We start from the raw sequence: 16,962 nt of genomic DNA, 5'->3' as shown, positions 1-16,962 counted from the left end.
CCTAGCGTAAATGAGCATTTCATTAACACTGTATGTATTAGCTTTCTACTGAACACAATAAATTAGGCACTTAATTGCCATCACTTTAAACAGACCATGTCGAGTGTTGGAATAAATGCCACCTGTATGAGCTCTCAGGCGGGTGTGCCGCATGACAAACCTCTGACCACGGAGCCCTGTTCTGGGGTATGGTATACCTGGTGAACCGAGTACCTGCTACGGTATGTGTAAATAAGCACTTGTGAATACGGCCATACCAAGTAATTCTTATGAATGACGTCCGCGCGCGCATTGACTATGGCCTGTTCCCATGCAGAAAAGAAAACAAGAAATTCCGCTTCCTGAAAGAGACACGACAGTGGGATAAGGGAAGGCGTTATGAAAGGAAAGAAACAGGACAGGACGACAACTGCTGTTCCATTGATTTATTGCTGTTTTCATGACAAATAAAAGACTTGAAATTGTTCAGTTGTATCTGGAACCCTGCTTTATAAAGACTCCTGCTCAGGGAATGTGTTCTGGACTGTCCTGTGTGACTCCACACGTATCCAAAACCGTGCCTGGGGGCAATCTACGTTCTGGATATACGGAGACTATCCAGAAACGTGCCTTACCCTAAGTCATTCAGGCATAGAATTAGATAAACGTGGTTCTAGATACTATAGAAATCACTATTATTTAGTACTAGTATACGATGCCCAATTCGTGTAATCATATAAAAGTAAAAGATTCCTTTGGTTTTTCTTTGACGTAAACGTGAATATATCACACGGCGATAACATTAACATGTACTAAGTACTGACTTTGAAATACTCATGTACGGAAATTGCAATTGACCAGGCAGGTTGAGAAAAGACGTACATCAAGAAGGTGATTAAGAGAAGGAGAAGTACCCAACGCCGATGTCACTCTTCCTTGGAAACAGAATATTGTTATTAGACTTTTATAACTATATAGTTCCTATTTAACCGTAGAACGTATTTCATCCCAATGCAAACATGTCACGCTTGGAGTATATGGATCATAATTCTGTGGGAGCCTAACCTCGTGTGCCTATGGTATCTATGACACAGTATCCCTAGTAGCGGCATTTGTAACGCAAACCATAACAACATAAACTATATAGCCATGGGTTTTTACGATGAAAAAGACTCTCTTTTCTGCTTGTATGTCATTTCCTGTTATTCTCCGTACATGACTTTCTGACGTTCTTAAAAAAATTCTCTTACGTCGTCAGACAGATAAATACACCTGAGCTATTCCATTTACCTCCTAATCCTAGTGACTGACGTATTTTTGAACATATCACTTTTCTTCTCCCTCCCCATTCGTGACATTTGACCGTGTGCATTGTAGTGACAGTAACAGATATTCATAGACTAAGGGGGTTCAATCTTGGACATTTCATGCCCCTCACAAAGTTTTGCCTACATTGCTCCCCCTCTGTCTGAAATGGACTAGCCGGACAAACAAGTTCCGGCTGAGTCAGAGTGGTTGGACGTTTATCTCATTCAATCTCCAACCCGCAAGGACAGGTTGTTTTTCTCAACGTCTCAGCTTCAACCGCCACCAGCTAAACCTAGAAACCTACACTTCGCCTTAACGATACGTCGCAACGGTACGAATTTTCACGTATCTTTAATAGTATTTGCGGGGAAACGATGAATTTCTTACGATCTCTTGGCTTTCTCTTGGTAGAAAAGTGAGTACAAAAAGAGCACATGTAGTGTATTTGGACAGAAAAAGCTTTTCAAGACTCTTTTTAATACCAAAAAGTTGATATCAAGGGTAATAGAGGGCTTCTTCCTTCGGCACATTATTTTATCCTGAAAAATTGCTCAATGCAGTTTTCTGTTTAAGGTGCGGTCATATTTGTCATAGAGTCATTGTGCGATTTTCATATCATAGGATTTTCAAGCACAGAACGAACTACTTGCATTGGCAAGGATCTAAAACGACCTTTTCAGTAACAAGACAGCTGAATTCTGTACGACACATGTACGACTATCCCAAGATCGTACGACGATCACAGGACATATGTCACGGACTGGGTCCTTGGTGCCGTTTAATATATGTACATATACGGCCCACAGTATTAGTTAGTACAATAGAAAATACCCGGACGCTGTTTGAAGCTATATAATAGTCTGTTTATATTTATTGACATTGCGATATGGCAACATGAGAGGTGTTTCGGCGCGAGGTGGCACCGTGTGCCTCTACAATAGAACACCGTGTTACTTCATTGATGTATGATTGGCAACACGGTAAACATAGGTGTTTTGCTGAGAGACTAATGTAAACACTTTGAGTGTCCAAAATGGCTAAAAGATTAGCCTGGATATAACGTTGCTGATCTATATCTCGAATGTGTGGATTTTACATATGGGCAATCTGGGCACGTGTTTCAAAACACTTAACGCAATATGCTGGAAAATAGAACATGTACATGCAGATGCAGTGTTCATACTGATCATAGAAAGTGTCATGGGTGGCTGTTGGTATATATGCACAAGAGAAAAGGACCTTGTTGGGCTAACCTTGATGTCCGTAAGGTCGATGTCGACCCATAGGTCATCCCAATGAGAGTCACGGGGTTCTCTTCGTCCGACAGTGCTCGGGAGAATGTCGCTAACGAGGATAGCAACTCCTCCATCAGTTTTACCCTGCCTGTCCTTTCTGTAAATCGTTCACTCAGCAGATTCCGAAGGTTCTGAGTTCGAATCCTTGGTAGGGCCCTTTGTTGTGTCTCGGGAATTCGTCAATTTCCTCATTTGACTCAGGTGTAAATAGGTACCTATCTTTGGTTTGTTGGGTGGGTGCGTGGGTCACGGCTTTTATAACTCTGGAGCAATGCCATTGAGTAAGCCTATTTTGGCAGCGTACGTGTACTAGTACGAGTACATGTAAAAGCATATAGTCTCTACCAGGCTTCGGGAGGAGGCTGGAAAGAGTAGAAATCGGCCAAATTGATAGACAACATGCCAAGGCAGTTGGCCTGCTGGAAAAAACAACGGCAAACTTGGCGTGCTAAGTTTGGCCGCTTCTACTCTACTTCTCTCAATTTGGCCGATTTCTACTCTTTTCAGTCGCCTCCCGAAGCCTGGTAGAGGCTAGTGAAAGCATACATTACCAATTTCAAATTTCGTAACTACAGGGCACCATGACGTTCCGAGTGCTGTTGGCCATCGCCCTTCTGTCAACGACGACTTCGGTAATCTACGGGGCGCCTGTCCGCTCCGGCGGGGACCGGGCCGTGGATAAGGGGGTGATCCCCGGGGCGCCTGTCCCGTCTGGCGGGGACCGGGCCGTTGAGAGAGGGGGCTTTGACGACATCCAGGACATGACCATGCAGGCTATGGCCATCATACATCAACTGACGCAACTGCAAAAAGAGATCGAGGAGGCGTACGCGAATGGCCACGGCTCCGGTACGTACTAGGTCAATGCAATACGTACTAGGTCTTATAGAATTTGTGGCAATGATGGGCCCGGGGATAGTGGGTTGTCAATCTTTTCAGGGCATGATATTGGAAGGCGGTCATATTTGATTGCAAGGGACTACCAAGAATGGAAGGCGGAGCCCATCCCTCTCCTTCCACTGAGTTTTTCTACACCTGGATGGGGTGAGGAAAGCGTGCAAAGTACCTTTTCCCATGCAGGACACATACGTCTATCCTTAGTACTTTAAAGTTCTAGGAACTTTGTTTTATAGTAGTATAATAATCATACATCTAAGTTCTGTCATTAAATGTAGAGCAGTGCCACCTTAGTAATTGTATGCCTGTACTAAGATTATTATAATATTATTTTTAAGTTTTATTTTTTTGCATGGAAATATTAACGTCCATACGACACAGTAGCCTCATTCGCAGACTTGTAGGGCGCGGCGTTTTTTTTTCGGTGAGCTACGAGAGTTATGTCGCGGAGGGAGTTTTGCCGCGGAGAGACGGTTTCGCTGCTCTCCCCAGCAAAATTCCATCTGCGGCATAACTCTCGTAGCTCACCTAAAAAAAATATCCCCACGCCCTACAAGTCTGCGAAGGAGCTCGAGGCTAACAACACATCAGCAATCAAGTGTTTACCTCTGTCTGCCATTTCTCTTCTCTTTACAGGCTCCCCGTTAATGGGGCAGCTGAATGCACAATATCACCAGCTGCACGCCCAGGCTCAGTCAATCCTCGACCAGGTGTACGGATGATATCATCAACATCCTTCACGTTGACGCTCCAAATATGGAAAGCTACACCTGCCAATCAACTTCTGCCAAACAACTTCTGCTCCCTGTGCACCAATCACTGACGTTGACGTATCTTCACAAATCTCACGTTTTAAATACACAGTAACAACGTTTCTAAATGGCCAACCTACACTTACACTGTGTACCACTAATATCATGGATGAAGTACCAAATTGTGACATATTCTATTTCCAAACCTAAAGCTCGGAGCTTTAAGACCTATGAATAAAATTACTTCTTTTAACACTACTTGTCAGCTCATAGTATTTATTTTTTGTAAGACTTACATGTGGCATGTACAAAGACATCACTACATAGCAGTGACCAATAAGGCAGGTGGCATACAGAACTTCACCATATATTATGGCCATCCCATTTAAAAAGTGCATGGGGGGAAAACAAAATCTTACGTCCCCATGAACATTCTAAATGGAATAGCCATTACCTAATGCTACAGTACATGTACATGTACATCTATTGCCAGCTTTCTAATGTTATGGGGTTGGCTTCTTTAAAAATAAGATGGCATTTTACTTGGATCAAATATGAGCAACTGCTGAGAACTGAGTTTCCATCATTTAGATGTTTGCATCTTGGCCAAGTTATGTTGTCCTTTGTGTCCACCAAGATACTAGTAACTGCAGCAAACCTGCCCACAATGTTGTAAAATGAAGTCAGCCATAATATTTTTCACGGAGAAGACTCAATTTGTAATAATCCGGACTATGATTCTGCACTTTAACAACTACATGTTCTGATGTACACAACCACCACCATTACAATAAACTTATAACTTATATCATAAATTCTTCTATATATGAACATCACTTGTCCTTGCAGATTTAATAAGTAATTTTGAGAAAATATCTGCAAGATACTGATGCTGAGTACACATAATGTGGCAAATAACTACTGTAGTACATACTAAGTACAGAATTGCATCTTTTTGAATTGATTTTCTTGTCTGTAACACTAAGCATTTACGAATATAATTGATGCCCTTGATTAACCGATTTGTATAACAAATTGATTTTTGTAATTTCAAAGTCATTGATGTGAAGACACTGTTTAAGGTATCAATGTATAATAATATTCATTGTTGAAAAACTCACCAAAAATGAGTTTTGCTCCTCCAAAAGCCACAGACAAGTCTTGTACCAACACTACATACTGGTGTAGCACGTTGGCAGAAAATACTTCGCCTGTGCGAAACATGGATTTTTCATAGTTTTCCTTGGAGGCTTGGTCAATGCTGCATCAGAATTTGGCCCATTGCAGACAATATCTTTTTCGACATAACATTTGAAAACTACGGACAGGATCTCATTCTTAAATACGCGAATACGACCTTAAATGAGACATTCTGCCAAAGTGCTCTGCAGGATATAGTACAGGTTTTGCACAGGCATAGTACGTCCTGCCGACGTGCTAACTAGGGGTTTACAAAAAGTGTACAAATGTTGCAAGAAGTCAGTTGGACAGTGTGATGTCAGCACGTCAGCAGAACATGCTTTCCCTCTGCGAAACCTGGATTTTTCAGGGTTTTCGTTTCATTATTGGTCAACATTTCATCAGAATTTCGTCCACTGCAGACATCTTTTCCGACATAACAAATGAAAATTATAGACGGGATGTCATCCTTACATACGACCCTAAATGAGACTCTGCCAAAGTGCTATGCACAAAATATGATGGGTTTTGCGCAGGTGCAGTACATTCTGCCAACATGCTTACTGATGTTTACAAAAAATTCAGAGAAGTCAGTTGGACAGTGTTATGAGTCGGGCTTCAGGAATCCCACGGGAGAGTTACTCCCGCTCCCAGCCTCATTCATCCGCCGCCGTTTTACCCGCTCCCGCCAGTCCACCGTCACCGCCTCGAAGTTGGGATTGTACGCGGCTCCTCCACTGTAGACAGATCATTGAAGAAAAACATTGGTTAGAAGAAACATATTTTGCACATGGTCTTATCTACGATTTCTTAGCACCTTGGCAAATATTACTGACAAGCCTGATATTAGGTAGCCTGGATATGCCAACCTTTCTATATCTTTGGCTGTTATAACATATAAATTATGGGGCTGAAAAAATTGTGCACATTTCTAATTGCTAAGGAAAGCGATTGAAAGCTAAGAAGGAATGAAGATAATTCTTGTCAAATGATATTACATATTACTGGCCATCACAAATATGTGGTATCTGTGAATAATTTCATCAGGTTGGCAAGATTGACATACATTTGTATATAAAAGACTGATCCTTTATGATTCTTTAATCTTTAAATTCTTTAATCAACAAGGTCCAGAAGTGAAAAAGGCTATTCAACAACAAGAGGTCAATTCACAGCGGTCCTCATTGCCCTGGTGACAGTCATCAAGACATCAGTTGTTGAATTAAGAACCTTCTTATACATGACCTATACTTTGTCTATTTCCATAACAAATAGACATAAAGCATTGGAAATCCCAGGCTATACTGACCTCTCCAGCTGTTGTTTCTTCCACTCGTCGATGCGTTTCTGTGTGCGGACCTTCTCGTCTTCCTCCTCAGAGTCCTCCTCCATCTCCTTCTGCTCCTGCTCCACCTCCTGTTTGATCTTCTGCCACTTCTGCACCAGGTGGGGAATCTTCTTATTCTTCAGACCTCCGGCTACGGCTGGGCGCTTGATCTGGGGAATAAGATAGGAGGGCCTTTTTAGCATAGGGGCCCCCTATACTATACTTTAGACCCCTACGCTGTCTTTCAACCAGCATAGGGGTGTTTTGGGAGGGACAACCTTCATAAACTCATTGACTGTCACCACATGAAGTGTAAAAGAAACAAGGCAGTGGTTTCTGAGCAGTTTTTGTATGATCCAAAAATTCTGAGTAGTGCAGGTAACATTTGTCTGGTGCAGGTATGTTCAATGTTACCTGCACTAGTGCAGGTATGCAGAAAAAAAGTATGTCGATCCCAGATAGTGATATAGAGCTTATTAATATGTTTTTAAACAATATATGTCATTGTTTACTGTTTTCACTTCGAGGGCATTTTTCATAAATTGTCAGTTTTAATCAACTTTATAAGTGCAGCATTGAAGGTTAAGCTTCACAGAGCCAAGCCATGTAAATACCAAAGATCCAATCCAATTCAACATTCATTCATATCTTCTTTTTTTCTTTTCTAATCAGTGCAGAGTGAACCTGATCTTAACATCGTATAACGATGATCTTCGGTTCAATGTCACATCAATTCCCCTCGCTTGATTACACATACATACCCTTATCAAATACACTGTACATTATACATAATTACATGGTACATTATTGTCAAAAAGTAGAAAATCTCTAGGAGGAATTCAACAAGAATCTGTTTATCTCCTATCTTATTCTAAATGTGACAGTAGACTATAAAACAAGGTAACCAAGGACAATGTCTAGATCTGATCCTCACCTTTTTCAGCTTCTTCACCTTAGATGGTCCAGGTGATGCTGACTTGGCAGGTGGAGCTGATGCAGCTACACTGCTGACTGCAGGTGCTACAGGAGCACCAATCACAGGCTGGCTTACATACGGCATGGGGCCTCCCCCCATGACAGGACCAGCTACAGCCGTGGTCATTGGTCCGTACATAACTGCTGGGGCACTGGGTGGACCAACCACAGTGCTGCTGACAGAGTGCGTGCTCTGGTAGCGGATGGGCGGCTGGGCTAGGATGACCGGTTGGGAAGATGGTTTTGGCTGGTCGTCCTGTTTGGTCTCCCCCGTGTCTTCCTCAGGTTTGGTATCCTCCATCTCAACATCACTGATCTCCCCTTCCTCTGGGGAGTCTGGGGGAGGAGGGGGAGGGGGGCTGTCTGGTGGAGGGGGAGGGGGTGCCGGCTGAGTACCAGGGGGGAGGGGAGGCTCATCCCCAGGGGGTGGGGGTTCATCAGGGAGAGGGGGTAGGGGTGGTTCAGGGGGGAGAGGAGGGGCACCTGGGAGAGGGGTGAAGGATTCTGTGGGGAGGGGGGCAGGGGCAGGGGGGGACAGTTGACACTGAGGCAGACGCAACACTGATACTGGTGACCTGTGGCTGACCTGCAAAATAAACCAAGAAAGAAGCCATTAAAGGCGTTACAGTTTCAATACAACATACAATTCAAATTTGCTGTTTAAAAGCTTTCTTTTTCATGTAAATTCCATGTCGTTTTGAAAGGAATATTTTTTTGGTTGGCCGTCCTCACCTAATGCGTAGAGGTGCGCATAATCTGAACCTCCACTCGATGATTCTGTCAAAGCTGCACCACTTGAAACGGACGCCTTTGCCGACGTCACTTCTCCGCGGCCGCTGCTCCCTTGTCCTGTTGCCGTGGTGATGGTCGGCATGGTAACAGCCTCCTGGCCGGCCCCTCTGACGTCTCCCTCTGGGTACTCCCACTGTGACTCTCCTGTGGCCGTGTTCATGTAGTAATACCTCCTGTGTGCCCTGGGGGAGGGGTGGGGGGAGGAAGAACAAACACCAGCAGAATGAGTACCCTCCTACACAGCCAAGCACCGGCGTACACTTTCAAAAAGTGCTTGAGAAGGAGTAAAAGGAGAAAAAAAACAACAATAAAAATCCCTGCAAACAACATCAGATGAGGTTAGGACTCAGGGGCAAATATAGCATCTGAAAGAGGACAGAACCACAGCATTAATATTTCACAAAATTTTCAAATGTGTACTCTGAACACTGTTGCAGTGTTTGAGAACAATGCATAGGGGAACATCAGATTGTGTATATTGTGTCAGTGGACACACAGACCACACAGTTAACACCATATACCTCCCACTATGTTACCCTTAACAGGGCCTTAGACTAGAGGGAAAGACTGCCCAACACAACAGCCCTGATGTTGAAAATGTGCAAACCATCCTGGAATGGTCCACAAGTCATATACTAGCTTCTCTGGCCATACATTTTGATTCGCAATGGGACAACCATCTGAAAAGTTGATATGGCTAGACTCGTACAGGTCAGCCATACTACCAGCCCACTCTCAGACCCCCTTTTTGCACCAGGAGCCTGGAAGAACATTATAATAAATAGTAGTTGTCACAGAAATCAGAAAATGATAAATAAAAACACAACTTCAGTAGAGAGGATAATGTACCACTGACCTCATGGATCCAGACTCTCCTGCGAAGTCTCGGCGCTCTGTTCGCTCTGTGTGGTTGCTCACGGGAAAGCCGAGTTGTGGCGTGATGTTGAAATTTCCTGGCTTGCTCAACACATATTGCAGAACACCAAACCATTTTTTACGTAGGGGCTAGTCCTCTACCAATCATGATTTTAAAATTTCTTTTCCTGGGTACCAAGAACTTCAATATCTGTCTGCCATCTTGACTTCACACCCCTTCATGCTGCAGTCCAGTGTTGCTGAACGTGGGTCTTGTTTTCTGATGCCTGGAATCTCATTTTTTCTCTCCACTCGTCTCTTTCTCTCATTCTGTCAATCTCAGTTTTCTAGGGCTTCATTGATTGGTGGAAGGAGAAACACACATGGCATGTGGCAAGAAGTGCATATTGGACACTCTCTGAGACACCGGGAAAAGTTTGCTTTTTTTTCCTCTCTAAATTTTGCCGAAAAAATTCCAAAATCTTTTCCCTACCTGTCCCAGTGGCAAGTCCATCCCCGTGGGGCCGCGTGGAGTTCGTAATTCTGAAACTGCCAGTCGGCTTCCTTGAGCTTGCGGAGGAGATGCCTGGACTCCAGACCGCCCTCACGCCAGTCCAGGATTCTGGTCTGTACAGAAAGATGTATTTGTTTGTTTGTTTGTTCATTGAGATCTCCATTTATTATATTAGTATGGTAAATTTCATACTATTCTTCCTGGAGTCCAGTGCGCTCATCGTCAGAAAAGTTCAGTAACAGGGAATTTTAGACTTATGAGATTGAAGTATTTGGGTTTTTGTGACCTTCAAGTTCACCCATTTCTTGTCCCATACCTGTCATTGTACCTGTCTATCTTCCCCATCCATGCGCTTTTTTTTTTATTAAGAGACACTCAACCCCACAGCTTCGCCAACTAAAACAACACTTTCTGTGCCTGAAATTAACTACAAAATTTAATGTACATCTGTATACAATAGACTTGTATGTGTTTCTGTACATGTAACTCATAATAACTAAGACCTGTATTCATCAGACTTGTTTGAGTGTTCAATATAATACCTGCATGGCATTCTGAGTGCAACATGAAAGTCATTTTGCATTGAAGAATTTTACATTAAAAATGAAACTTTAAATGGCAAGAGACCTAAAGACTGATACAACATACATGTATTCGGATCTACCCAAACCACTACATTTATGTCTTACCTCCATTTCTATAAGCAGCACTTGAAATTTACTGAGCTGCTTCCTGGCGATGTTCAGGAACTCTAACTTGGCACCGATGGTGGAAGCCAGCTCAGATATCTCTGTCTGTATGTGGGGAAATATACAATTCTGAGTAAGAAATGGATCAGGAATAGTGGAAATTGCTATTCTTTATTTCTTTCTATTCTTGGCTTTTTACTTGAATTTTAGGGCATTTTCAACAAAGCAATAAAATTGAACAGCTTTAATATAACAAAAAAAGAACTTACCTTTAATTCTTTTTCTTCTTTAGCCTTTTTCCTTGAGGCTGGAAAGTTACACATTAGTTAGTTTGCATACTTAATGTAGTTTATGCATGGGGATAAAAATTCTACACCTTATCTCTATGCTTTTCTGATGGAAAATAACTTTCATGCAGATGTTATACATGGAAACTATATAGGCAAACTGGTACTGGTATAATAAATGCACATAATTAATAACATAGTTCACTATACTAGTTTCAAATATCTTTCTTATTATATACCTTTTTCGAGTCATCAAATTTAAGGAGAACCTACATTTATATAATCATTCCTATGTCAAAACTTCTTTACCCTATTCCTACAACTTACATGTACATGGATTACCCCCACTCGTATAACAGTACTAGTACATACCCATGTCAAGTAAGTCACCATCCTCCTCTCCTGTAAATGTGCAAAATGATCATTAAAAAATCATCCAACAGCAAAAAAAGGACTACTAGTTCTAAATACATTATCCACTTCATTAATCCATTTAACTTTTCACAATCTTGCATTTAGCATTTAAACATTAGAATGATCCTAATTTGTTTGTTTTGTTGCATTATATTTGTAAATCTGTGGGTCAGCCATTACTAGCATAGACTGCCTGTGCTTACCCTAGTCAGCTGTTTCATTGTCAAAAACATACAAACTTGACAAACATAGTTGGTCACAGATTACCAGTATCTTTATTCCAAAAAACAGTTACTCAAGCAACTGGATATGATTTTGGAAGTTGCTTGAGTAACTGCTTTTTGGTGTATCATATTACCTGGATGTCTAACAGTCATTGACGTACCAACTAGTATCTTTGTAATTTTTTTAATGGAAAGACAGGTAAAAATGAATAAATTTTTAAGAAGTGAAATGTGCAAGGATTGAGTGTAACAAGTCGTTCAATGTGATATGTGCAAGGATTAAGTGTAACAAGTCGTTAGGTGTGATATAGGTAGCTGCCCCCATGCCGCGTGCTTGCGAAGCTGGTGTGTTACGCTGAGGGGCGGTTATACCGGCTATAGTGATACAGATACAGAAATACAACAGTAGTTAAAACAAGATGCAGAAGTACACATACCGCCTGTTTCCTCACACTGTGTTGATGCGTCCCTTGTGACCGTGGGAGTTGTCGGCCGACTGGACTTCTGTTTCGCGGCTGCCAGTAACAAGGCCGGTGAGTAGCCCCCCTCCCCCTGGTCCCCATCATCCTGCTGTAACTCTGCCTGTGAGGTGGACACAACATCCTGATGGATGTGTGGTACTCTCGGTTATAATGTTACAACGTTTTCATCACATTTTCAGTTATAAACTTAGTTAGAACAGGGCTAGAAATGCTTTTTTGCTGCATACCTGCACTGGTGAAGATAACATTGAAAATTACCAGCACTAGACAAATTTAACCTCCACCACTCTGAGAATTTAGGATCATACTAGAAGCTGTTCAGAAATCATTATCATTTACTTCTTTTTTTTTCCTTCATACATGTACATTTTTAAATATTGTAGGTGGTAACAGTTAATACAGCAAATAGAATTCCACATACACTTGTGCACTTGTATATAAACCCAGCACATGGCCCAGTACAGGTTAGACAACATAAATAACTGCACAGCTCCAATGTTACCTGTATTAACCTGCATATGCAGGTGGTACATGTACCTTGAGCCCTGTAGTCGATAGGTCTACTGTACTAAAGAATTGTTTTGACCACTACATGTAACTTCAAACACTTTTCTCCTCCTAAATGCAATTACAGTAATCTGTTGCATGTTGCTAAATCTACCTTTTTCCTCTCAAGTGCAAGGTCAAGCTGCTTGTCAATGTCAAATTCTTCTTCATCCTCTTCCTCCTCCTCCTCCATGTCTTCTGTTTGAGCTGGTTCTGTTGTAGAAGTTGTAGGTACCGCTGCTGTTGTTAGAGTGTTGTTAAATGCTGGGACTCTCCTTGTACCCAGAGGCAGGGTGTTAGGATCAACATCTTCAGTAGGGGGCGTCGCTGTCCCATCGGGTTCTGCAGCTGGTTGGAAGGGGGATGCTGTGTCCATGCTGTGAAGTAACAATTGCATTTATATTACTGCTTTCAAGACCATTTATGAACTGAGGGGGCAAGACATACCTTTCTATACAATATCATGTACATGTAGCAATACATCCTAGGCATAACAAACAAAACTTAAGTGTTAAGAGGTTTTCATTGTTGATCGAGGAAAGTTACTTCCATATACATGTATGTCTGGTATCTTCTTCTATAACCTGTAGTCTATACAGTAAGGATAATTTATATACATATACGTATATACCTGTTTGACTACACTTTCAGTCACTAACAAAAAGTTGTGCATGCTACCTGAAACATCTGAGCATTTTACAATCCATTCAGCTACTTGAGTTATCTTGAGTAAGGCACATACCATACAGATTATCAAAGCTATAACAACACTATATAAACAGTCACCTGTCTTCCTCCTGCTGTAGCTCTACCCCGTCCACATCTTCGTCTGTAGGTTTGGCAGCGAGATGTTGGAGGTGGGAGGGGAGTACAGGACCGATGAAGGACAGGCCGTCCTCCGCAGGGTCCGGACTGCCCGAGTCGGCGCCGGTTACCGAGGCGGTGCCGCCATCTTGTAGAGACACCTGTGGTGCTGGGGGTTGGGGTTCCTCGTCTTTGGCCAATGGAAATTCTTTAGAAAGAAATTTCATAGTCAAGATGTTTGAAGCAGACAAAACTGTGCTGCCATGTTTTATACCAGATATGCTCTTTAATATCAGTAAGTCTGAATCAGTTTTTGTCAGAATTTCAATTAAAAAAGAACATTTTTTTTAAATTTCTCACTATAGTATAAACAACTTTTGCTCTGGAAAAGAAGGAAACACTATATATAATACTATATATTAATAGCTAGCGTACCTTCTTCTGGAATTGCTGGAATCTTTGCTGCTTGTTTAGCCTGAGTTTCTTCAGCAGCTGGTGTGTCTGGCTCTGGGGCAGCGCCCTCTTCTGATACAGCACTGGTACTGCAGGGAAGCAGATTTCAAGAAGTTTTTAGTCTAAAAGTAAAACACCATTATCACTGATTTTTGCTCACTAACAGTCTACAAATTGTTATTGGAGATACTAATTAGTACTGCCGAGAAGTTAGAAAAGTATGAAAATGTACACATGCTCATGTGATTGTGCTCAAAAATGCAAGACAAGGTAACATTTGCAAAGTAATTGCATAATGTTTACCTTCCCATATGGCCTGCTCTGTTAGTTCTTAGCACATTCACATATATTGGGACAGGAGTCTAAATCCCTCCTGCTATAAAATTGCAACATTATGTAACCCAACACCAGTTATCATGGTGACAGATGGTCTAGTTCAGGTCATTGACCAGCTTGTTAGTGCTTGTAACGGAAGAAGAAACAGCAAAAACAATATGTTTCCTTCGGTAAACATTATGATCACTGTTCATAAGATAAACAACTGGGCCCACAGTATATACGGGTGTCAATGGATCCTCTCAACACCAACCCATCATCTATACTTACCCATTTTCTGTCGTGACGCCTTCTTGCCCAGTGGCCAGTGCAGCCTGGGTAGCGGCATCGTAGTACTTCTTGACGATGGCTGGGATCTCCCACTGGACTTCGTTGGTGACAGTGTGCCAGTAGTACACACACCCTGTACCCTCGTCTAAACACTCCTGCCATTCCTGGGCTTCTCTAGCCACTAAGGAAAAAAAACAACACAATCTCAGGTAATACAACTACAAGATAGCATATGTAGTAGCCTTGATGCAGAAAGATTCTACCTTTTAACATAGTTGTAGCCTGGAGTCCAGTATTGTCAACTTCAGTCTGCCACCTTGCTGGGTCTTAGGGTGTAGATTAAACCTAAGAAGGCTGGACTCCGGGCTAATAAAGTTGAAGGTTAAATACATCTATTTAAAGTCTTACTCAAGCACATATGAGAAATTATAGAACTCCTATGAGAAATATGTCCTCAAAATAATATATTAACAGCTTTGTTGACCACTGCACCAAACAATGGTTACTTAGTGTGTACATGTGTTTCTTACATTCTGGGTCTACAGAGGGAGCCACTGCCACTGGTTCTGTTGTTGTAGCCTCGGCATTAGCTGCTGCTGTAGCTTGGTTTTCTTTTGTTTCACCCACTTTTCCAGAATCAACTTCAGCATCATCAGCTTCAGGCACATCTAGGGCATCAATTTCCTAGAAAAGGAAATTATGATTATGAATCGATAATAATCGTAACAGGAATTCTGACAATAAGGACTATCCTGATACTTCTTGAAGTGAGATTTAATCACATGTCATGTCAAGCAGGTACACAATACACAAATACAGCATTCAATAGCAGATACATGTAAATTTCAAGGGGATTTACTTGTACATGTATTAGAGGGTTTGGGAAGACAAATTTTGTGTGGATATGAAGTATGTGTACTAGTAAGATTAAGAATTTAGGAAAAAATGTCAGCAATATTTTCACTTTATTTATTTTGAATGGATATGACCATGTGGCTGACAAAACTGACTTACTGCTAGGAAATCAGCTACTTTGGAATCTATGTCATCACTGCCCTTCACTTTTTTGCCAGCTGCCAGGGGGAGCTTTTTCGGCTGAGTTGTCACTGGAGGAGGAGCTGGAGACAAAAAAATGGGACAGTCCATCTTGCATCAACAGATATGCAAAAACTTTCTACATAAACATTGCATTTTATACATGGATGTATTGTCAATGGGGATATCAGTGAGGAAGAAGGAAAGTTAAATTCCCGTTTACCCATTGAAGCAGCGTGCATGTAATTTATTGTTGCTGAAGCAGCAAATTTATATGATACAGACAAATATAACTGAGCAACATTAATTGATTCTTAGAATGTCAAAAGGCAATACTAACTAGAAAAGTAACATTAGCAAAGCAAATGCATGTTTACCTTCGCCTATGGTCTGCTCTGTTAATTCTTAATATTATATATGGTGAAACTGAAAGGAGCCTAAATCCCTCCTGCTATAAAATTGCAACATAATTTAACCCAAACTATTTACCATGGTGACAGACGTCTGGTTCAGGTCATTGACCTTATTTATTTGAAGAAGAAGAAAAACAGTGATGCCATAACTTCATAAGATAATACATATGATATACATACAATGTAAAACAAAACCATACAAACTCACCACTGATTGGTTGTGGCTTTGGCTGAGTTTCCCTGGTGTCTTTCTCCTCTTCCTCCTCATCACTGTCCCCATAGTGACCAATCAGGCCACTCAAGGCATTTGCTTTTGGCACCACTAGCAAAAGGACAGAAGTAATATCATTATAACAATTACTGGCAATGGTGACACGTTTTAATGGGAGTCAAAAATCTTATTGTGCAGCTCTGTTTATCGTTGATTACATCTTTGAGTATATATATTTTTTTGAACGTGGCTATATACACTCCCGGAGTGTATATAAAATCTATTTGTCTTTTATATACACTCCCGGAGTGTATATAAAATCTATTTGTCTTTTATATACACTCCGGGAGTGTATATAAAATCTATTTGTCTTTTATATACACTCCCGGTGTGTATATAAGATCTATTTGTCTTTTATATACACTCCCGGTGTGTATATAACATCTATTTGTCTTTTATATACACTCCCGGAAAGTTGATAGGGCATTCGAATGATCTGTCGCCGGTGCGAAGACCGCGCGATCGGCTGTGTTATCCGGAGTCCAAAGGGACCGGGGCGAACCCCGGGTTGGTCTTGGTCTGATAAATGCACGCCAGACCGTGAGGTCGGCGCTTCTTCCGCATGTATTAGCTCTAGAATTACCACAGTTATCCATGTAGGATGTGACGATCAAAGGAACCATAACTGATTTAATGAGCCATTCGCAGTTTCACTGAGACAGTTTAAACTTGCACGTGCATGGCTTAAACTTTGAGACAAGCCTATGACTACTGGCAGGATCAACCAGGTAGCGAGGACGCCAGGGGCGCGCGACCGGTCTCGCCGCCGCCGCCGGGAGCGGAGGGTCCCGGGCCCCGCGCAAGCGGGGCGGGCGGTCCGCTCGACCGAACTCGGTGGAGATTTCCGTGTTGTTTTCTGTATTTT

At 41.8% G+C, this 16,962-nt stretch overlaps 2 protein-coding genes across 2 annotated transcripts in view; one reads left to right on the top strand and one right to left on the bottom strand.

Moving 5' to 3' along the window:
* Window positions 1–1,476: 1,476 nt before the first annotated feature.
* On the top strand, window positions 1,477–4,489 carry LOC109469211. Its single transcript, XM_019767658.1, has 3 exons — window positions 1,477–1,618; window positions 3,158–3,431; window positions 4,116–4,489. Exons 2-3 carry the CDS (start codon window positions 3,164–3,166, stop codon window positions 4,199–4,201), a joined length of 354 nt encoding a protein of 117 aa, XP_019623217.1. The 5' UTR covers window positions 1,477–1,618; window positions 3,158–3,163; the 3' UTR covers window positions 4,202–4,489.
* A 4-nt stretch (window positions 4,490–4,493) lies between these two features.
* Window positions 4,494–16,962, bottom strand: part of LOC109469210 (formin-binding protein 4-like) — a 13,247-nt gene continuing 778 nt past the window's right edge. The window contains 17 exon segments of the mRNA XM_019767657.1: window positions 4,494–6,147; window positions 6,720–6,907; window positions 7,672–8,242; window positions 8,244–8,298; window positions 8,445–8,686; window positions 9,853–9,986; window positions 10,563–10,667; window positions 10,832–10,869; window positions 11,222–11,251; window positions 11,925–12,090; window positions 12,631–12,892; window positions 13,302–13,527; window positions 13,755–13,861; window positions 14,379–14,559; window positions 14,909–15,062; window positions 15,393–15,496; window positions 16,035–16,148. Of these exon segments, the coding sequence (XP_019623216.1) occupies window positions 6,015–6,147; window positions 6,720–6,907; window positions 7,672–8,242; window positions 8,244–8,298; window positions 8,445–8,686; window positions 9,853–9,986; window positions 10,563–10,667; window positions 10,832–10,869; window positions 11,222–11,251; window positions 11,925–12,090; window positions 12,631–12,892; window positions 13,302–13,527; window positions 13,755–13,861; window positions 14,379–14,559; window positions 14,909–15,062; window positions 15,393–15,496; window positions 16,035–16,148 (2,810 nt within the window). The 3' untranslated portion in view covers window positions 4,494–6,014.

Source organism: Branchiostoma belcheri, unplaced genomic scaffold (assembly GCF_001625305.1).
Source record: "Branchiostoma belcheri isolate BF01 breed outbred unplaced genomic scaffold, Haploidv18h27 scaffold20, whole genome shotgun sequence".
Taxonomy (NCBI): Eukaryota; Metazoa; Chordata; class Leptocardii; order Amphioxiformes; family Branchiostomatidae; genus Branchiostoma; species Branchiostoma belcheri.
Note: the sequence above shows the minus strand (reverse complement) of the source record. Positions and strands in the feature narration are given on the sequence as shown.

Coding starts and splice junctions, on each gene's coding strand:
- LOC109469211 (XM_019767658.1), top strand. CDS start 3,164: ATGACGTTCCGAGTGCTGTTGGCCATCGCCCTTCTGTCAACGACGACT. Junction 3,432..4,115: donor CGCGAATGGCCACGGCTCCG/GTACGTACTAGG, acceptor TTCTCTTTACAG/GCTCCCCGTTAATGGGGCAG.